The sequence below is a fragment of the Strongylocentrotus purpuratus genome, unplaced genomic scaffold (genome assembly GCF_000002235.5).
Source record: "Strongylocentrotus purpuratus isolate Spur 01 unplaced genomic scaffold, Spur_5.0 spur5_scaffold_1, whole genome shotgun sequence".
Classification (NCBI taxonomy): Eukaryota; Metazoa; Echinodermata; class Echinoidea; order Camarodonta; family Strongylocentrotidae; genus Strongylocentrotus; species Strongylocentrotus purpuratus.
In genome coordinates, this window is record NW_022145594.1 from 9,918,540 (window position 1) to 9,941,473 (window position 22,934).

The 22,934-nt window shown below is 36.3% G+C and overlaps 1 protein-coding gene and 1 long non-coding RNA gene across 3 annotated transcripts; one reads left to right on the forward strand and one right to left on the reverse strand.

Moving 5' to 3' along the window:
• Positions 1-2,156: 2,156 nt before the first annotated feature.
• LOC105439743 lies at positions 2,157-7,563 on the reverse strand. The gene is made up of 4 exons (XR_971389.2): positions 7,528-7,563; positions 6,208-6,399; positions 4,166-4,239; positions 2,157-2,666 (listed from the first exon to the last, which is right to left on the reverse strand). It is a non-coding gene; the product is annotated as an uncharacterized LOC105439743 (long non-coding RNA).
• A 2,517-nt stretch (positions 7,564-10,080) lies between these two features.
• Positions 10,081-17,196, forward strand: LOC105439744. Of its 2 annotated transcripts, none has more exons than XM_011669095.2 (5): positions 10,081-10,321; positions 12,045-12,155; positions 13,721-13,782; positions 15,962-16,117; positions 16,542-17,196. In XM_011669095.2, the coding sequence occupies exons 1-5, from the start codon at positions 10,267-10,269 to the stop codon at positions 17,004-17,006; spliced, it is 849 nt and encodes a 282-aa protein (XP_011667397.2). In that variant the 5' UTR covers positions 10,081-10,266; the 3' UTR covers positions 17,007-17,196. The 2 variants fall into 2 exon arrangements, with proteins under 2 accessions (XP_011667397.2, XP_030834818.1); XM_030978958.1 differs by having other exon boundaries at positions 15,965-16,117.
• The last annotated feature ends 5,738 nt before the right edge of the window (positions 17,197-22,934 follow it).

Sequence of the window (22,934 nt, forward strand, 5' to 3'; positions counted from 1 at the left end):
TGTTAGAAACATACTAATTGTTCTTTATATTATTACTGTTATCGGAAAACTGTGTACTTACATGGATGCAGAAGAAAATAAAAAAATAAATCAAGACGGGTCCCGAAACAATATTGGGTACCGGATTACACCCAACAAGTGTAACTGGGTCCAGTTAGGACACATCCGGGTAGGGGTAAAGCTCCACCAGCCACCTAGGAGACTGATGGGCCTAGGGTAAACCCTGTTGCCCAACAAGATGCTTCGTCGTATCGAGAAGCTCAGTATGAGCGGCTGGAGAGAAGCCTGCTGAGGTATAGACTTTACCACAGCCTTCTCCGTTGAAGTCACGGTAAGAGACTGTAAAATAATGGGTGGCTTGCACAGCTTTTCTAACCTATCTTATGTCATTCTATGTCCTCAAAAGTCACCTTTCAGGCGATTTCAAGCAGTGGTATATCTGGAGATTGACCATCTGTTTGCGCCTTGATTATTTCGGGGGCACAGGCGCGGGGGACCGGAACCAACCCCCGCCCCCCCCCCCCACTCCGAAAACGGACGGACCCCATGCGTGTTACCAAAATGTTCGGTAAAGGGGTACTTTTCGTGCGACAAAGTCCGGCCCGAGAATTGTAAAAAAAAGGGGTGTATTAACTTTTCACCCGGAGATTTCTTTAAAAAGGGGTGTTTTTTCTCTCATCTCTTTGGACTCTTGAGAAATTATTCCGAATTTAGGGGGTACATTGAGCATTTTTCATGATTAAGGGGAGTCTCCAAGGCAGAAAAAGCCCGCGAAAAGCCCGCGAAAGAGGGGTTCGGTAATGTTGGCAGTCCTCAGATAGGGGGTGCTTTCAAAAAGAGGGAACAAGCATAATTATGCGTATCCTAAATAACACTGAGTGGGGGGGGGGGGGGGGGACCAGCCACAGAACTGCCAGGGCTCCAAGATATGCGAAGCTCGATGTATTGACAAGCAGAAAGAACAGACGTGCTTACTGGGTTTCTGGTGATGCTGAACGGTACACGCAGCAAGGATGAGAAGAAATGAATGACGGGCAGTGACTGAAGAGTGATTGTAAGTGGGCACGTCTTCTCTTCAAATCACTCAATCAACCGAGCAAGCAATCAAACAGTCAACCAATCATTCAATCAGTCAATCAACTAATAACTTAGTCGATCATCAATCAATAAATCAGTAAATAAAAACTTGATCAATCAGTCAATCAATAAATCAATCAACCAAACAAGCAATCAAACAGTCAATCAATCAATATTACACCAAATTAATCAACCAATCAATCATCTGTCATCGATCAATCACCAATCAATATATCAGTAAATAAAAACTTAATCAATCAGTCAATCAATAAATCAATCAACCAACCAAACAAGCAATCAAACAGTTATTGACCAATCATCGATCAATTAATCAATCAATCAGTAAATCAAACAATCAATCAAACTACGATTCAACCATCCACCTATCAGCCGTCTATCCACTGCCAACCTTCCATAACAATCGACCTCCCAAAGTTTTGATTAAAACAAATCAAAGCCGTTGAATCAAAGGCATTTTGAACAAGTGTATAATTATTGAGAAAATACCAATATCAAACAAACAAAGGAATAATACACGTAGAATACAAAAAGAGACATAAACATATGCTGGGTTGAACGAGAATTTATTATAATAAAGTTCTAAAAACATCACATTGTGAACATTCATCCATGCCACCCCTCTCCCGAAAAAGATTGATAAAAATCATACATGGCAGGTCATACTGAGTGTATCATACTAAAGATCAATGAACTCAGTACACATACTATACCATGACTACTTGTAGGCCCACTCTCTATTTTGATATCCACTATAAGGCTTTGAGAATGACAATGATGTATAAAATGACATATCATTTTTTAAAGATATATACATGTATTATTCTTTCACAGTCAAATTTTGTTAAGAACAAGGAATGTGGATGTAAAATAGATTTTAAATAATAATAATAATAATAATAGTAAGCTCTTATATAGCGCATTTAATTACCGAAGGTAATACCAATGCGCTTTACAAACATTTCAAAATCAAGATACAAATGTAGAAGACAATAGAAATAAAGATATAATTGAAATAATTACATATATAATCAAAAATTACAAGTAAGTAGGCATAAAGTATACATTAGAAAATTCGATAGTAGCTTCTATTAAAGGTGATACATGTAATATAATATTTGAAAATTATTGTAATGGTGAGGAAGGCCCAATATAACAATATAAATATGAATAGATAAATAAACATCCCGCTTGTTAGGAGATTCATTGGAAAACTCTTCCTGGCATTATGCTTCGCATTCAGTCAGTCACAAAGATGGTACAAACCAGGGCAAAATTAAAAGGAAATGTTTTAAATGCTTTTTGAACTAATCAAATAGCCACAGGTACATGCAAACACAATCCTTATCCACCATGACATACTTTTGTTTCTCTTAGGAAGACCTTTATTGTTGAATTTGTGTCAAGCCCAGTTAAGAATGGTGCTTCACGTGACTAATGCAAAAACGAAATTAACCAATAACCGATTCTGCTTTCGAAACAAAACAACATAAAAAAAACGCCAGGAAATTAAAGTTAACGTTTGGTGAGGAGTGTTGGGAAAGGTATGCATCCTCATATCCAGTTGAGATCTGCTGAAATAGATTGAATAAGAGAAATCAGAAAAACATACTATTAAGCATAACTTCATGGGAGCGACTTTTTTTCTTTATTAACGGGAAATGTAGTTATAATTCCCGTGCCTTCCCGTCCCCACCTCAGATGTGGAAGGTGACACAATATCAGATGCAGTGTATTCTACTGGCACTACTTGTGATCAGAGCCATCTATATGTATGTGATCAGAGCCATCTATATGTATGTGATCAGAGCCATCTATATGTATGTGATCAGAGCCATCTATATGTATGTGATCAGAGCCATCTATATGTATGTGATCAGAGCCATCTATGTATGTGCTCAGAGCCATCTATATGTATGTGATCAGAGCCATCTATATGTATGTGATCAGAGCCATCTATGTATGTGATCAGAGCCATCTATATGTATGTGATCAGAGCCATCTATATGTATGTGATCAGAGCCATCTATGTATGTGATCAGAGCCATCTATATGTATGTGATCAGAGCCATCTATGTATGTGATCAGAGCCATCTATATGTATGTGATCAGAGCCATCTATGTATGTGATCAGAGCCATCTATATGTATGTGATCAGAGCCATCTATATGTATGTGATCAGAGCCATCTATATGTATGTGATCAGAGCCATCTATATGTATGTGATCAGAGCCATCTATATGTATGTGATCAGAGCCATCTATGTATGTGATCAGAGCCATCTATATGTATGTGATCAGAGCCATCTATATGTATGTGATCAGAGCCATCTATGTATGTGATCAGAGCCATCTATATGTATGTGATCAGAGCCATCTATATGTATGTGATCAGAGCCATCTATATGTATGTGATCAGAGCCATCTATATGTATGTGATCAGAGCCATCTATATGTATGTGATCAGAGCCATCTATATGTATGAGTATAGATATATAAACATGACGGACAAAGAAAGCGGACAAAATATACAGTTCCTCAGGTAGACAAAGGAACACCCCTTCACTGCTATTATGTAAAAATGTGTAGAACAGGTGTCACATGCATAGTCACCTGTTCTACACATTTTTACATAATAGCAGTGAAGGGATGCTCCTTTGTCTACCTGAAGAACTGTATATTTTGTCCGCTTTCTTTGTCCGTCATATTCATAGTGGATGGCTCTGCTTCGGATTTACGTATACTGCCCTCTGCTGTTAACCTTGTCCCGATATTTGGACAGCTATGATCCACAATGCATATGATTAACTGATCAGCGCTTGTGTATGGTGCTTGGAACAGGAACCGGAAATCGCTCTGTTTACGCCGTGTACACCTCTACCGAAAGATGACGCAATTTCAAATATCACCTACACTTGTTAATCTTTCATAATGCCCCCTCCAGATCCCCTCGACAATTCACCATGATACGATTATGGTTGCTTACTTACAAACATACAATTACTTTCTGAGCAGTAAGGTAAAACAAACAAACAAAACAACAGCAACAACAAAATATTGTCTCTACTTACATTCCTCGACGGTGTCAGCTATTTACTTCTTCCCACGGCCAAACGCGGTTCTCGGCCAGCTGTATTGGAACATGCTAGGAAAGAGAATGAATATTGATTAACCTTTCAATGGCATGTACGCTCACTTGTTTGCTACATAATAATAATAATAATAATAAAAATAATAATAACAATAATAATAATAATGATAATAATAATAATAATAATAATAATAAAAAATAATAATAATAATCTTTTAAAGTTCACTCCAAATTTTATTAAGTTAAACCGAAAATGGAAATTCTTTTTTCCCTATTGATCGTGAGCCTGGCAGCCACTGAGCAGCGCCAGATCGACGTTGATCTATCCCATATTGTTGAACACCAAACATGTGCAGATCATCACACACAAAATAAGTAACAATGCTTGAGGGAAGAATTGCTTTGCACAAGGAAAGGGGATGGAAAGAGAAAGAATCCTAAAAATAGTAATTTATGACATAGAATTGTACCTATGTATATATATATATAAATAATTCATAAAATAGTGTGTGGCACAAATAGTCAATGGTGACTGATTGCCAAACAAAATCAAATCAAGAAGAAGAAGAATGGATTTGCAAAATGACAATTTTTTGGTTTTGATTAGCTCTGCATTAAATCCGTTTTTAACGCCTCTATACATTTGTCTTGCACTGGAAACAGTTAAATCACCTTGAAGCATTTGGTATACTTATATCATGATACATACATCAATTATGTGCCAAATGATGATAATTTTTGTAAAATATAAACATTTAAACAGAAAAATTAATTGTTGTTTCATACATCGAAATTTTAGAATAAATTTTAGTTACTATCATTGTTTTTTATTATTATTAATATGTGTGTATCATTGCTATAATCACTTTTATTATTAATGATGTTATTCTTTTAATTATCCTCATCATCTTCGTCATCACCAAAGCAAAGTACAACACTTTACCCTTCAAACTTCATTTACGACCAAAAATGGTAAACCGATTATATATATATTTTTTGTGTGTGTCAGCGATGCGACAACGTTTATTTTAGCACTACAGAAACATATAATTTCATTTCTTGAACGTTTTTTTCTTGAAAGTCGTCCAGAATATCGTGCAGGTAGCCGTTTCTCACTAAACTTGCAATGCATTGATGATATTAAAAATAAATTTGCTTTGCTGATATGGTTCACACAAGTAAAGATTACAGAATTCATAGTGGCTTAACCAGAATTTGCACAACAGCAACAGACGGAATATGATAAAACCCTAGTATATCGTAGAAATAATGACCATTATTCTATCATTTGTCACATTGATAGTTGGTTTGTGATATAGATTTTCCTAGGCCTCAAAACAGAGGGACGTGGAGGATTATAGTTAGGCCTAAACAAAACAAGATGTTGTATTACCCTCTCCGACTGACCCCAACATTTTATAAGCTATGGTCGGCTTTTAAAATCGTTTTTGAGAAGAAGACAAAATATTAAATCATTCAACACTGACAAATATCAGCCCAAAGAGGGAGAGAGAGAGAAAAAAAGATTTCCAACCGACCGACCCATGTTTTGGCACCTAAAGGGCAATACAACACGGTATTTTGTTTAGGCCTTACGTTAATACACCTTTAACTAGATACGCCAAACCCCTTCTCTTTTATGATCACCCTCACCATATTGTCGTTTTTTTTTTATATCCTTTTGAAATAGGATGCACTCCCGTCTAGTAACGGCCGATACCCACTTTACTCAAAATGTGACCAAGTTTTAAAGCATACGTCTTTGTGTAGTCCTCGATACGCATTATTTCATTCATCTGTTACGAGTGGTTATATATCATTAGTCAGAATGGGAACTGAACACAATAGCTGTTGCTAGGTAGGACAAACATTATGGCTTGCCCTACTTATAACATGTGTATTGCATCCTGCTATTGAAATACAATTATTCATTACAGGTCAATTAGATATGTATATTGAGGCTCTTCACAAAGGTGTATGCATTACATTTGGTTACATTATAAAAATGGCTTGTTGACTTACAGTGGACGTCCTTTTCCTCTCTTCTCCATGTCTTCCATACCGATGATGAGATCAGGATCACGTTTATATCCGTCATCATTCACCACTTCCACATCGAATTCATCCAAGGCTGAAGCTACCAGGATGAGAGCGATGGAGGCGAAGGCGAGAACGAGAAGGAGCTTGGAAGCCATTGTTTAGAGTTGATAGGAGCTTAAATCAACAAGAAAGAAAAGGAATTTGTACCAGATAATTACCATTAACATTAATATTTCCAATGTGATGACGCATGTATATCTTACCATCAGACAAGGACGCTAATCGTAAGAACAGTTAGGTAGAAGGCACAGAGAAAAACATTGAGGGAGGATGAAAGCAAGAACGATTTACTTAAGGCTCCGTCACACCAACGAAACTGACGGAGTCAAAAAATTAATGGCAAAAGCGAGTCAATTACAGAAAATTACATCACCCCGAATAGCCAAGAATCGGTCGGTTTAGAGTCAGCCTCGGGTCGGTTTGAAGGTGTGCCTGAGGTTTATCACACAACGTTTTAAAAGAAGTTAATCAAGAAACCAAAGGATGTGGCCCCATTCATTATCGATTTGTGATGTAAAGATAAGATATATTAAAGGATTTTTTGTTTGTTTACTGCAAACGAAAGTCGTGATGGTTCCTATATTTGTCACACTTAATTATGGCTCTATTAGTTTAAAACATGTGCCAAGTGGTAGTTTCTCCGATTAGCCAGATTTTATATTTTCAAGCATAACGGAATCGAATGGGGTAAACAAAAACCATATTAACATCCCCCTCCCCCCCCCCAAAAAAAATAAACAAATAATTATATTCCCCCTTTTGATTTTAAGAGTGAAAGGATCATTCGATTCAATATAATCTATCTACTGCTCTAAAATAAAATCAAAATTCAAGTTACTGCCTGTGACAATTATAAATTAAGAAAAGATAACCATTTGTCCATTGCCCCTCAAATTATCTCTGAAACATTTATTTATTCATTTGATCGTTCTTTATTTATGAGTACATTTTCATTATTCTATAAAGCAAAGTATTCAGTGTTTTTTGTTTGGGTGGAAATCATTAAGATATAAGAAAATAAAGACGTCAATAGCTTAATCGAATCTACATATTGATCTTTTGAAACAAAGTTTAGTCTATCTTTAATAGAATATCGGATTATTAAAATGGGTATCTGTTTCTCTCTTCAACCAGTCCTAGTCCTTGAGAACTAAACGTGCATTATTCATATCTGATTATAGTTCTAAATCTGATCTATATGTATCAAGTCCTTGTGGTGAAATCAAAATGAAAAGCACTTACTCTTTCTTCTGGATCAGGTGATACACTGTAGTATCCAAAGGCTATGTCTGATTAACCCCCCTCTTTTCCGATCACTTTTATAGCCTTTGAGAAAACATCAGCGGTCAATTAGAACTCCTGTCTTCACCATGCCTGACATAGCTCCTTTCCTTTGGGAGGAGCTGATTGCGATATTAGGGACTTTAATATTGAGTGGACGAGAACGGCGTGAACGTCCACTGATCATGCGTGTCCATGGCAAGCCGTTTTAACATTTATTCCTATATCTTGATATCAGGAATTACAATTGCTTTACTGCTGAAAATCATTTCTTGATATCAAGAATTACCATTGCTTTACAACAGAAAATCATTTCTTGATATCAAGAATTACCATTGCTTTACAACAGAAAATCATTTCTTGATATCAAGAATGGTCAAGGTTTGCCATGGTCACGCGTGATCAGTGGACGTTTACGCCGCTTTCCTCCGCTCAATCTAAAAGTCCCTAATAACACCGTCTTAGTAAAAATAAACGGATTCTCCAAGACACCTATATACACCGTAATATGTTCTGAATTTACTAGGTGCAGAGACTATCATGCAGAATTTAAAAAAGGTGAAATTCAGAGAAAGAAAGAAATGTATAAATTACTTGAGATTCTCAAGGGGTTGATAATTAATACATGTTTATCTACATGACCTTCGGCTAGTTTGAATGGTTAGTTTCAAGTGTGATCTTTAGATGAAGCCATAGGCTTGATTACAACTTTATTAAGAAGATATCAATGCCCTTTTAAAAGTTCATGGGCTGTGTGTCAACGAGGGGGTGTATTTCTTTCACCCTCCTCTTTCTCTCTCTCTTTTTCTCTCTCTCTCTCTTTCTCTCTCTCGCTCTCTCTCTCTCTCCCTCTCGCTCTCTCTCGCTCTCTCTCTCTCTCTCCCTCTCTCTCTCGCTCTCTCTCTCTCTCTCTCTCTCTCTCTCTCTATACTGCGGTGAATTGCCGTTTACTCTACAACCAGTTTGTCTCCTACCCAAATGGTCTTTTCTCAGGCCTAATAATAATTTGATGATTGTTATTTATTATGATTAAATCATTATTAAACCATACAGATAGTAGACAGAATTGGCATTAGAAAAACTCGGAATTCGACCGACCGGAGCTTAGACTAAACGAGCAATAGACCAAATGGACTTATTAGAGATTAGACCAAACGGCAACAAATCTCTCTCCACCTCCCTCCCAACCCCCTCCTTTTTCTATTTCTCCCTCTCCCTCTTTCTTATTTGACCGATATCCATATAACTCATAATATATATGTATATGTATTATTTTAAATTAGAATCACACATCATTAAATAGTGTATAAAATCAAACAAACTGTACACGAGTATCAAGTGGAAAACGTATACATAAGTAAGAAGGCCCTCGACAGATAACTGTATATCATGTAATTTATAATTGAGTGTTGTAAAGCGAAAAGAGAATTTATTATGCGCTATATAAAAATGACTTGATTATTATTATTATTATATAGAACAATACAAAGACAGATATCAAACTGGCATTCATGAATCCTTTGAGATTTATATGGAAAATGTCCTAATAGTCCGATAAAGAAAGCGAGACATTTCATTCTAATCATGTGCAGCACGAGAGATTCGATCAACTGAAGAGGTTCAACTTCTAGGTTTGACCTAAATTGCATTTATAGCATTCGATGGAATTTCGGTTTCTACATACATTTTTAAGTGCAAAATTAATCATCTATAGAGGCAATCCAATTTAAAGTACCATAAAAAAAATGGTCTGTACGGGAATAGCTCCTTGCCTATATTACCGAAGCTACGTATCTCGAGCCGGGGGCATGTGCCCCCCCACCCCACCTACCCCCAACTGAATGACAAAAAGGGGGAAAGGAGAGAGAGGGGGGGGGGGGAGGGAGGGAGAGAAATAGAGAGAGAGAGAGAGAGAATGGGGAAGAATCACCAGTAAGATAAGGTTACACACTCCCCCTCCCCCCCCCCACTCGAAGGACCGATTTCTTCACAATTGTAATCTACCCCGGGTAAGTCCGATGCGCCTCTCTTCCCTACTACTTCTACTACTTACTACTTCCTCTAACGTCCTCTATTCAAACAACGTGTTATAATATAGGGCCTATAGCGTGTGCGTATGCTATGTAAATTTGAAACGAATCCGATTGCGGGAAGTTTTCTGATTTTTGCACTGGATAAGAATAATAAAATGAGTAATATTATTTCCTCTGAGTCTAGAACAAGACTGTATAATCCCTTGTAATATTATCACCTTATTCATCATAATATGTCAACGGCAAAGACAAATATTACTTCCTTTTTTAAATGTATCGTTCACATTAAATTTCGCTGATTTATTTATCTCCCTAAAACTGTATATCAATGACAGTTTTCATTTTGTGATCGAAAGTAAATCTGATTTTAATCACCATGCAATTTCATTCCGAAAGTGATATCAGATAACAACAATGAGAGAAAGCTTCCGCAATACCGAGACTTTCTTGCTTTGCAGGGCGCTTTGGGAGTTGTCTCGACTTGAACAGATATTATTCAGTTTTCAATAAGACCATCATTCGGTATTTCATGTGTATAACGGAACTAACACGCCAAGTATACTCATGATTGTGCTTCAGTCTAGAAAATCAAAGGAGTATATAAAAAATGAGAGAATCAGAGCGTGAATAATTCCTACTATTTGGAGAAGGTAATCTTTTAAATGAGATGGCTTTCTTTGTTACAACAAAGCTTGTGCTTTTGCTAGCTTTTCTCTTCCTCGGTAAGTACAATGGCTCATAAACTTTATCAATCCCAAAATTGTCATTTTATCTGCCTTTTTCATCAGAGATTTTAGACTGATTTTCTTCAAATCAAATCAAGGATATTATGATTTTGCAGAATAGCTTTTACCTATAAATTAACTATGAATTTAATTGTTAACCTTAATGTTCAAATCTCAAACAGGTTCCGCTGGTTGTTTAACATTCTTATAGTCGATTTTCGTATAAAATTATTGGAGTAAATAAAAGTCAAATCTTATTTTGGTTTCTAATCTAAACGGTTAACTGTTAATCTGACGGTTTTCATTTCGTACTTATTTGAATAAACTTACAATTCATTGGACAATACGTGCGTTGTTTTTCTCACATTTCTGAAGATAGTGGGCTTAATTTGTTTATTACAATAAGTGAAAATGTTTTTTCTAAAGCTATCCAGGTTGTGGTTTCTCTAATATTTATTGATATACTTATATATTGATTTGACATTCAGCGTAATGATATTCAACAACATCATTCGTATACAATTCTTTAAAACGTGTACGTAGTTTTAAATTTGTATGACGTAAAAAGAACAGTGGTGGCACGAATAGTCAACCAGTCAAATTACCTTAACCAGAAACGCACTCTTTTTAAAGTAAATGTTGCTTGAGTTGACCACTTATTTTTTCATTACTTAGTGACGTCCGATATTTCGATTGGTAGCAGTGAGGAACTCTTATTTGCAATGTCGTTTATATATAATATAAAAACCAAATTTTAACATGTTATTTTCCAATTTCATTAATCCCACTTATTTTGTTTACCTTTCATATCCAGATACATATGTTTTGCTACTGATGAAATTTGTATGAATATTGTATTTTACTTGCACTGTAAAAATATGAACAATACAGATTGTGACTGCCTTTCATGTTTGATCAACTTGTAAACCTTTCAATTCAATTGATTTGATTATTCACCTAGTATTAAGCGAGCCCGGCTTATCTTTGATTAAATGGTCCGAATACAAAAACAGGTAATACCATGATCAAACCGACTGTAAAAAGTATATCAATACTGCACGTAAACACAGTAATGTACAGTCTAAAACATGTGAAGTGAAATTGTGCACATATGGGGTAAATTTGTAATCAATGTTGTATACATTTTACCAGATAAACAAGTATGTTCCCCTTTGTACCAGCGTGGCTTAAACTTTACCCGACTCTTTTAGAGTGTAATCGGTACGATAAGATGTTATAATGTTTCTATGTCATTATCATCATTATCATCTCGTACACAGCAGCAAAGTTATTCAACTCATTACCCATACTTACCAAATGTTCCGCCTCACTACCCATTTTTAAACGAAATGTGCGTGAAATTCAAGTGAGTTGATTTTGCGACCGCTCACATGAAGTATTACTACCACCCTCTCTCTCTCTCTCTCTCTCTCTCTCTCTCTCTCTCTCTCTCTCTATCTCTTTCGTTTACCCTCTCTCCTCTTCCATTTTCATTTAATTTCCTATTTGTATAAAAATGTTTTATATTTCGTTTATATTATGTTTTTTTAATTATTGTATATTTTGTGTATTGTAAGATATTTAAGATGTAATTTGTTTGTGACAGCAGGGCTCCCTTGTAAAGCAGGCCTTGTGGCTTGATTGGGACTACCCTGCTTTTTATAAAGAAAACATGACAAAATAAATAAAAAAATCCTTATCAAATTATGTTTGATTACAGAACACGTAGTGCAGTCCAAGGAGTACAAGATAATAGTGGTCATACTCGTCTTCCTAAGTGCTTTCCTCTTCGCATTCTTCGTTGTATGGACAATGCGGAATCGACCTCGAAGTAAGTCATAAACACCACCATCATCTGCCACGACATGACATAATACAATGTTTATATTAAAGCCCCTACACCCCCCCCCCCATCGATGAATTTTTTTGATAAAAGTCGAAATTTGTTAGAAATGTCGTTGTTTTTCTTCACAATTTTAAAACATTTAATTTAAATTCTTGGTTTACTGAAAACCTGAAAATCGTTACGTGTTTTTAGATTAAGGAAACAAAATACCAAGTAGAAGGCACTGCATTATGAAGTGAAACATATCAGCCTAAAATAAAGGAACTTAATTTCAAGTTCACCTTCAAATTCAAGTTTAAGCTTCAGTTCAAGTCTTAGATCATTTTCTTTGTAACATTATCTATCAAAGCACATACTAAAGCATTCACAGTAGAATAAAAAAACTGTACATCAATCAATACGAGGAGAGAAAGATACGGAAAATTGTAAGATATTGCCGAACAACATGAAATTCGTTTTGATGATATTAATCGAATTTTAGTGTCATTTTTATAATCTAGTAAGTATGGATAATAAATAAGATATTGTATAATTATTTGATTTCATATTTGGAAAAGTCAATGGGGGGGGGGGGGGGGGGGGGGCATCGGTTTTCATATCTTTTTTAATACAACATTTAAATATACCAGAATTTATTCCTAATAGATCTAGATAATAGTATACATTCTCAGAATTTATTGAATAATAATTTGCCAGTGTTTGTTTTGCGTGACTGCTAAAGCATATGTATGCTACTATGCTTTCAAAATATAAAGCATATGTATGCTGCTATGTTTATCAACGAGGGGACCTACGCCCTTAAGTCATAAATGACAGTAATGAGGATTAATGCCCCACAAAAGGGCACTAATATAGCACATCGACACGTTTTTTTATCCTGGGGCCTCACAGTTACGAGGCCATTGCTTTGCCACTGAACCATGACTGTACGCAGCGGGGGAGGTATGTTAGACCCAGGTTGGCATGCCTACACAATCTAACATATTTCGCGCCTCTTTTCTCGGATAATTTTTGTGAAAGATTTGAAACACTAGTGATTGTTGTTTCTTAAATTCCATCGAAGAGTCTTTGGTTATAGGCATATATCTTTCAAATATCAACCCGTTGAAAAGCCTTTTCCTTGTAATAATAATAGTGATGGTCATGGTGGTGATGATGATGATAATAATACCAATAATAACAATGTTAATAATATAAATGATAACAATAATGAAAATGATAATGATATTAATAATGATATTAATAATAATAAAAAGTAATGTTAGAAATAACGAATAATAACAGTAATAAATGACTACAATAATAATGATAATGGTAAGAAGAAAAAGAAGAAAAAGAAGAAGAAAAGAAAAAGTAGAATGATAAAAATGATAATAACAATAATAATGATGATGATAATAATAATAATAATAATATTAATTTATAATTGTACGTCTTGCTGTTAGTGTTATTTGTATCATGTTAACGATTTGCCAATTTTTTATCAATTCACTTCGATTAGTTTAATAACAAGATCTATCTATATATCTCTTTTTTCATCTTATTTAAAGACTCTTTTCATCTTGGTTATATTACTCCGGGTAACAAGGCAACAGAGCGTTCTCAAAAAGGAGTAAGTATCCTATAAATATTTAATTTTCAATTTGTTTGTCCTCACTTTCTTTGTAATCTTTATTTTTTTAAATCATAATTCGTGTTTTATTGTGAATTTGGGTCAGCCATGAAAACACTATTATGATTATAAATGATTACTCATTTTGCCCCTTTTCTCTACTTATTTTCTTCTAACATTAACCTTATTATCTCTCTTCTTCTCTTTTTACTTTTCCTCTTCTCCTTTTACTTGTCCCCTTCTTATTCTTCTCCTCCTCATCTTCTTCTTCTTTTTTATTTTCCATTTCTTTTTCATCTCCTTCTTCTTCTCCTTCTTCTTCTCATTAATATTATTATTATCATCGTTATTATTAATATCATTATCTTAGTATTGTACTTCTTCTTCTTCTTCTTCTTCTTCTTCTTCTTCTTCTTCTTCTTCTTCTTCTTCTTCTTCGTCTTCTTCTTCTCATTCTTCATTTAAAACATATTACGGTCTATTGTTAATGCTGCCATTTGTGTCAATCGCGTGATTAGTCCATCTGATTGATTTAAAATAGCCTACTGATACTCGAAACATACTAACTACTCCAGTTACTTGAAATTACCCTTTCTTGTTTCTGAAAGGAAATGAAATGATCTGTTATGATCATGATCAATTGTTGATAAGTTCAAGTTCAGTTTCAATATTTGATTACAAAACTACAGTATTTGTCCAGGGGAAGTCATTTAGACCATGAAATATTGAAGAGAATACACTCTAAATTTTACAACGATTGATCTATTTGTAATAGTTTGTGTTCAAACGATTCAACCAATTGGTTCTGAATATAATGCTTTTGACATGTTAGCAGCAGCTCGTCGACAAACGCTTACTTATCTTGACCAATTTCACAACGGTAACACCATTAAAAATACAAGAGTGAGAGACAAAACTGTTTGCAAACAAGCGGATAAACTTACTGATTGGTATAACAATAAATGTTAATTTAGCTGCGTTTTAAATGTTTGAATACTTACATCTAAACATGTATGTGTTTGGATTTTTGGGGCAAAAACGTGTTAGTAAACAAACGCTAACACTTTTACAGTGTAGGTACATGATATTACCACAAAGCAAATAGCAATGAAAATATATTGTAATGCACAACGACATTTACATGAATGCAGAAGCTTTATATTTCCTCTTCTCAGATGGGTGTTCAGTATTTTGCTGAAGTATATGAGTGAACGCGCTTTTGGATCGAAACCGATATTTGTATATGATTGACATTGAATGACTATTACTTCCGGAGATATTCTGTTTCAAACAAATACAATACAAATAACTGGACTTATTTTATTGTATGAGTCACATACCCCTCTCCCTTGGAAACACAAACATACTTGTGAGATGTTAAATTTAAAGAAAAAAGAAAAAATTTTGTATTAAAAATGTCAGTCCCTTCTGTTGTTTATTTCAAAGCTAGCATTATATAGTGTTGCTAGAAAGCACCGGCTGAATTAAATAAGCATTCATTTAGACAGTGGTCATCTGATAAACCGTACGTTCCCATGAATCAACATGAAGCTCATATTATATTGACATGGTGCTCTCTTAAAGCCTATCTGCACTAGTTTAGCCAGTGGGGATTAGACCTCCCTGCATGGTCACTGGCAGGTGGTTATCTCATCAAATCAGCTCTCAATCAATATAAGGAAAAGGGGACCATGGGGATCAACGAGTACCGCTTAGGCATTGTTGGCTTTATAGAGGGCGCAATTAGTCAGTGCGGTATATATTATGGAACTGCAAGTAGAGCGGTCTCACACATATATACACACATATACACATATATACACACATATAGCCATGTTATTTAATTATTTTTATTGCGGCGTTTTAGCTTTGAATTCGTGTCCATTACTGATTAACATTATCTGGATAACTGCCATCGTAATTCTCACAAAAACTTCTTTTATTAACCCCTCTCCCCTCACCCCCCATATACAACTTGCTTTTATCCCCACCCTCCTCTCTCTCTCTCTCTATATATATATCTCTCTCCCTCTCCCTCTCTCTCTCTCTCTCTCTCTCTCTCTCCCCCCTCTCTCTCTCTCTCTCTCTCTTTCAATTCTCCTCCATTCCTCCCCCTCATTTAATAAATAAATTGTCCATCTATACATTTCTTTCTCGTTTCACTCTTCGCCAATGGTAGCAGAAGTCCGCCAGCATCAAGGAACAGCAACATACAACCCATACCAACCCGATAGAGGGCGACCTTGCAAATTACGTTGAGCTTGACGACGGACTTCCGTTACCATCCATAGGATATACACCCTCACGTTCAGTGTGTCTACCATACATACCAGAGGTAAATCAATAGTCCAAGACAAAATGGAATTGAAATTTGTATTTTGATAAAGATTGTAGTCTAAGTTATACATGTAACTCAGCTAAATGACTGTTACACACAGTGCAACAACGACAGTTTTGTTTAAACTTCATTTTAAATGGGAAGGAGGAGGGGAATATGCACGAAACTCCAGTATAGCTGGCGAACAGTCAGGAACAATTATGACGTTCCACTATTGCTATTGTTATTATATTATCTCATTTATTATTTCATAAATGTTGAACATCAGTAAATATAATCTTTTTTCATTTATTTCCACAAATCAAATAACTGTATATAAACTGTTTGTGGTTTAAACATGGTTAAACATGAAAACAATTAATTCGACTCTAATTATATTTTAGGTTCAATTCGCTGTTCTTTCAATTACTCATGTTATTAGGAATCCGCTCCGATTGGTACAGATGCTTATGACCAAGGCCAGACCAATCCCCAGGTTATGGCGCCAATTACGTGTCAGACTATGGCAGAGATAGAGCCTAGCGGGAATAGTGGCGATATTAAAATCTGTCTCACGCTCAAGTCTTCAGATGTCAAGGTCCAGGCAAGCCAGAGAGAGGCGAACGTTACCCGAGCTCACTCCGACCGTCTACCGGTGCGTAACGAGTACATGACAACGCCAGGCGATGCTACCCGAAGTGGCGCCGGACCTGCGCGAGAGAGGTCCATGGAACGAAGCCTTACGGTGCCTCGACTGCACGTGACCACATCATCGGACCAATCAGCGACGGTGAATTGCATGACGATGGGGAAGAACGCGAATTCGAGCCGTGACCTTGAGCACGAGTACATGCCTATGAGAAGTGTAGTATACACTGACATGGACAGTGTTGGGTATGAATACTAAAAATTAAAGGCGTTCCAAGCATGCCCAGTGTTTGCAGGATATTGTACGATTAACTAAAAATATAAGGAATAGTTGATTGATAATGTATGAAATAAGATTCATTGGTGAAGGCTCTTATGCTGACATGCAAAATGTACAGGACCTACTAACTTACTCGTGAATTTCAGGCACGTAGTCAGAGTTTGATGTTTGGGGGGGGGGGCATACATGTAATCGATCGAGGTCAAAAAAAGGGGTCTAAAAAGTTCAACCGATCTTGGAAATTTTGTTGGGGGGTACTGGGGGGCACGTCCCCCCCCCCTCGTCCCCCCTCCCCCGTGGCTACGTGCCTGGTAAATTCTAGGAGGAGACAGTGAAGACGATATTTGCTCCAGCGATTATTTCTCCGGGCTACATTTTGTCTAAAAAGTACAGGGTTAGGGTTCTTGCATTTGGGGTTTAGATTACGTTTAATGATAGGGCTAAGGTATTTTTATTGTAGGGTCCATGGTTAAAGTTAGGTATTCAACTAGTATAGGATATTATCGCGGAGGAAATATCACAGGAGCAGGAATCGTACAATCGAAAATGGAATACCCTGGAAACCGGCATCACAAAACCATAGGCGGGAGAAAAATCGTGTGTAGTAGTGATGTTATCAAACTTGGTAGTTATTAATTGATTTATTCCTTTCTCGCTCTTAATGATTTTACATTTATTATTGTTGTGATTATATAGCAGAGAGGAGATGCACAACGGGTGAACTAGTGTGCGTGTGTGTGTGTGTGTGTGTGTGTGTGTGTGTGTGTGTGTGTGTGTTTGAGAGAGAGAGACAGAAAGAGAGAGAGAGAGAGAGGGGGGGAAGGGGATGGGAGAGAAAGACAGGGAGGGAGAGAGATGGGATGGAAGGGGAGGGAGAAAAGGAGACAAAGAAAGAGTGGGGAGAGGTGGAGAGGGAGAGAAAGAGAGGGGGATGAGGGGTGAGAGAGAGAGAGAGAGAGAGAGAGAGAGAGAGAGAGGGAGAGAGAGAGAGAAGAGGAGGGGAGGGGATGGGGAGAGAGTGGGGGAGAGGAAGAGAAAGAGAGCAGGGCAGGTGTCATGTACTTATGTTCATTACATGTTATACGTACAGGATTTAGAGTTTTTATGTTTACGTGTACACATACTTTATTTTTCTAGAGTGACATATTATTGGACATATCTGTCAAAAGAAACCAGACTCGCACTATAAGTATGGTTAATATGTTTACACTCATGATCAATGACCATACTGACACTGTGCAGTATGAAGGATGGGAAAAATATACGCCTAGTTCTTCAAAGCCGATGAATAGGCTTACTTATGGTCTCAATAGAATCGAAAGCGATAGAAGTTTCGAAAGATGAATAAAGCTTTGACAGATTGGCAAAGGCCGGACTGTGTGGTAAATACGTGCGGGGCTTTCTACTTCAATTGACATATTAAAAGGCGTTACGTTTTTCCATCTTTAAAATCGGTTTAAAGATCTTTTAAAGTACTCGTCTAAATTGTTTGTTAGTCAGGATGCAATATAATGTGCATGTTATGTTTGATTTATGTGTACTTATAGGCAGTAAGCTGATATACAATGCATTATTATGAACGTAAAGAGCATATAATGGCCACGCATTACACACTACACCGATTATATGTGCAAGCATTGCAGTTCATGACTTAGCAAATAATCTTGGAAAGCCTTGGTAAAGAACTTAGCCAGTTGGGCCTGGAATGACAGTGCCATTTTACATGTAACATACAATATGACTAAGTACAAATCTATCTTCACAGCAAGTATATTATTAGATTGAGCTTCATTCACATGATTTTCCCTGTATAGTAGTAATTCCGAGAATGACTTATTGCAGCCCATTATGTGTGACAAGGGTTTTGTAATAATGTATCTTTTGTTGGTTTTATGAGGGTTTTTTAACGACGATACATTCTACATTAATACTTCCAATTTGTATAAGGGTCTAGCATCTCAGACACAGAGGGAGCTTTGGATAATGTGTACTAAGTAAGCATCGTTTTTTATTCATTTTTTTCTCATTTGTATACACTCTTGTTCGTATATTGATGATTTGTTGGTTTATTTGACCTGAATGCGGAAAAAGCAATTGTATGCATAAGTAAGCGTCTTTAAGTTCTACCCGAAGACTTACCAAATTAAAGGCACAAGCGCACGACTTAAAGATATATTAATGTATGAATACTTTCAGCATCATGCCATTTAAGATTTATTTGTTTAGTTGACAAGTTGAAACATGATCCAAGAAGCATTGCTTCAATCTGCTTCTAATTAATGACTTATTTTAAATCCAGTGATAATTGAACTATCAATCGTAGGAGAAACTATGCAGTGGAATCCCCCCCCCCTCTCTCTCTCTCTCTATCTCGCTATCTCTCCCCCTCTCCCCCTCTCTCTTTCTCTTAGCCTCTTTTTCCTATTTCTATTATATTCCATTATAGGGGGACTTTTGGAGTGCCCCCTCAATAACTACGTGGCAGCACCCAGATAGTTTTGAAATGTTGTTTATAATAAAATTATAAGGAGTTGTACTTAGAAATTCCATAAACACTGCATGTACTATGTTTATTGTGAGTGCTTGCTTTTTTCATTATGAATTGGATTTTATCTTTCAAAGCTAAGATTAAAATATATTTATTTCTATACATACAATCGGAAGTGTTTTGTGTTTAAGTGACTGTATTTTGGCTCTATTGGTTTAAAGGTACTATGTCCCATTTGCAGGCCAAAAAATGAAAAAGTTAAATTCCAATTGCATTTGAAAGATAATACTAATTTAGAACTTCCCTAAAAAGGTGGGGCTTGGAAATGTCTTCAAGTGGGAAAATAACGACTATTAGTTATCAAATCAACATTAGGGCTATAGAGCCCAAAAGTAATAGTCTTGATTTTCAGACAATTGTACCGAATGGTCATATGTTTTATGCTGCGCAAAGATTCAATCAGTTTAATCTTGGCCATCACAAGAACTGGGTTATTGATATAGGCAAATGCTCATGTACCCTTTACAACTCTTTTCATGTATGTTATTACCAAAGAAGAAAAAAAGCCAGTCAGTCACTCAATAGTGTTTGACAGTGAAGTCTAGCAAGTAAACGGGTTTCCTTGCATAATTTGAATACGAGGGCACTGCTAACGTTTAAATTTCACAGATAGGACATACATGACATATTCATAATTCCTGCAAAGTTCTACAGAATTTGAGATTGGCTGCAAAAGGGACATAGTACCTTTAAGCTACATATTTTGATACGCATTATTTCTGAAAACGGGATTGAATTGTGAGACAATAGTGATATTAAGGTATATTGTGAAATAATTATTTTCAAGTTCTCAGGTAGTCTTCACCCAAATGATATAAACAAACTGACCCAAACCTGCCGAGTTTCGTACCTGTATAGATTAGCCTATCCTTTGATGCAAGGGATGGATAATGCATGTTCAGAAATAGGCGGAAGGAAATTAAACAGATTGTAAATACCTTGAAATCTTAGTGTAGATGAGGCTTTCTTCTATATAGGGCCAGAGAGGATGAGAAAAAGAGATCAGACAGAGAGTTAGGCAGACTAATGGAGAGATGAGAAGAAGAAGATGATGAGAGAGAGAGAAAGAGAGAGAGAAAGAGAGAGAGAAAGAGAGAGTGAAAGAGAGAGAGAAAGAGAGAGAGAGAGAGAGAGAGAGAGAGAGAAGAGAGAGAGAAAGAGAGAGTGAAAGAGAGAGTGAAAGAGAGAGAGAAAGAGAGAGAGAGAGAGAGAGAGAGAGAGGAAGAGAGAGAGAAAGAGAGAGTGAAAGAGAGAGAGAAAGAGAGAGAGAGAGAGAGAGAGAGAGTAAGAGAGAGAGAAAGAGAGAGTGAAAGAGAGAGAGAGAGAGAGAGAGAGAGAGAGAGAATTAAGAGAGGGTGGTGATGGAAGCTGTTGTATTACAGGATAGCAAAGACTTGCTACCTAATCCCGTTTAAGTCCCACCGCGGCACTAATGTCCTTTGGCAAGACATTGATCTACATTGCCACTCTCCACACAGGTGTTAAATGGGTACCCGGTAGGATGCGAAAGCTAATGTGCTTTAATAGCAAGTGTGCGCTTGTAAAAATGACGCGTGGCTGGAATGTTCCCCAGGGAGTGGAGAATGTGCATACATTGTGTGCGGGTAAGCCTGAATCGGATGATATATCTGTAAAGCGCTTTGAGAGGGCCTTCGGTCCTGAAAAGCGCTATATAAGAACTAGCTATTATCATTATTATTATGTCTTATTCTCTCAGATATTATGTTCATTAATCCTGTATCCACATCAAGCCATTGCCTCTTTCATGGCATGACCCACGCTGTACCACTGATCGGATATAATCCCCTAATTACCATTTAGAACACTAAAGTATGCCCTTGTCCTGTTGAAGTTTGTGAAACACAAAGTTCGATACTGAGGTCTGGTTCTGCGGCAGTATGAACATATTCTGAATTCATGTATTTATATTTATACTTACATACATCATTTGTATATCATATTTCCACCAAGTTTGGTGTCAGTGAATTATGACCTTCTGCAAGTGAAGACTGACTTCCATCTCCCTCAAGTTCATTTTGCTTCTCTTTTTTCTTTCCTTGGTAATTACCATTTTTGACCTGCAAACACAATAATTATTAATAGTAATAATGATAATATTAATAATAATGATAATAATGATAATAACAACAATAATAATTAACAGTTCTGTTTACCCTGGGTGGCCTCAACGGTGTTCATACTGTTCTCCCTGGGGGCCCTGTGATCATATTGAAGAAAAAATATCACAAGGTGACTTGCTTAATGAAAATTGAATCACTTTTAACTTAGTTTATACATTTCATACGTATGGTCTCATTTACACGGTTGGGATAATAACAACACATACTGTCTCTGATATATATACTATCTTTTGTACCTCTTATTTGAAAATTGTTTGTTAATAAAATGATATCAAAAAGGTGATTGTGTTCAACATAATGTTAGTTGATCATACTTTCGTTATATTGATTTTTTAACCATCAAATAACTAATTGAATGGAAAATAGGGGGTATTTTTTCTTCTTAAATGTTCACAAAAAATTATTATTGCAAAGTATTGGTCATATAAAACATATTTGCTGCGTGCAGAATGTTTACAACAGCTAAGTGGTCTACTGGTACAAGGCTTACTTCGCATAATCAAGTCATCACGTCTGGTCTGGTGGTCGCGTTACACGGACCTTTCGGTAACCGAAAACGGAAGATCATGCGACCTTTCGTAGATTCGCCGTAGAGATTTCACAAAGAGTCGGCTGAATTGGACGAGACCATTGTAAATGTTTATATAGGGTTTATTTCACAAACATTACCCCCGACATTTTGTGAATCAAAGAGATTGTTTTCACAAAAGTTCGGGGACGAGACCTCTTGACCCGACGCGATGATCCGATGGTTCTAAGTAAGCCCTGGTAAAACATGTGACACCTTTAATATTCAATGACTTAAATCAAACGTATTGACTTCTGAGGGCCGAAATAGGCAATTCCTCGAATTGAATATTAATTTCAAGTACACCATCTTGATATCTATTACAACACTGTCAATGTCATAACACCGTACATTTGAACAGCTGCCTGCTATCACAATATACCTCTTGCCACGGAGTAATAGATATGAATACACCTTGACACTTTTTATTGATTTGAAGATGATTATAACTAACCTTCGATGAGTTTCAGTCGATCATTGGAACTTTGAAATCAATATTGAACTACCTCTGCCTTCCTTTAACATAATAGAGAATGTATAAACCGGGAAACATGACAATGTCATGGAAAACTTCAGAAAATATTGATAAAAGATGTACAACAATGGCACGATGCGATTTTGGGCGTGTGGAATAAGTATTTGATATTTTG

Bases quoted from the DNA above. Each gene is read 5' to 3' on its own strand.
- LOC105439744 (XM_011669095.2), top strand. From the start codon at position 10,267: ATGGCTTTCTTTGTTACAACAAAGCTTGTGCTTTTGCTAGCTTTTCTC. The intron at 10,322-12,044 runs GTAAGTACAATG...GTTTGATTACAG, and splicing joins GCTAGCTTTTCTCTTCCTCG to AACACGTAGTGCAGTCCAAG. The intron at 16,118-16,541 runs GTAAATCAATAG...TCATGTTATTAG, and splicing joins GTCTACCATACATACCAGAG to GAATCCGCTCCGATTGGTAC.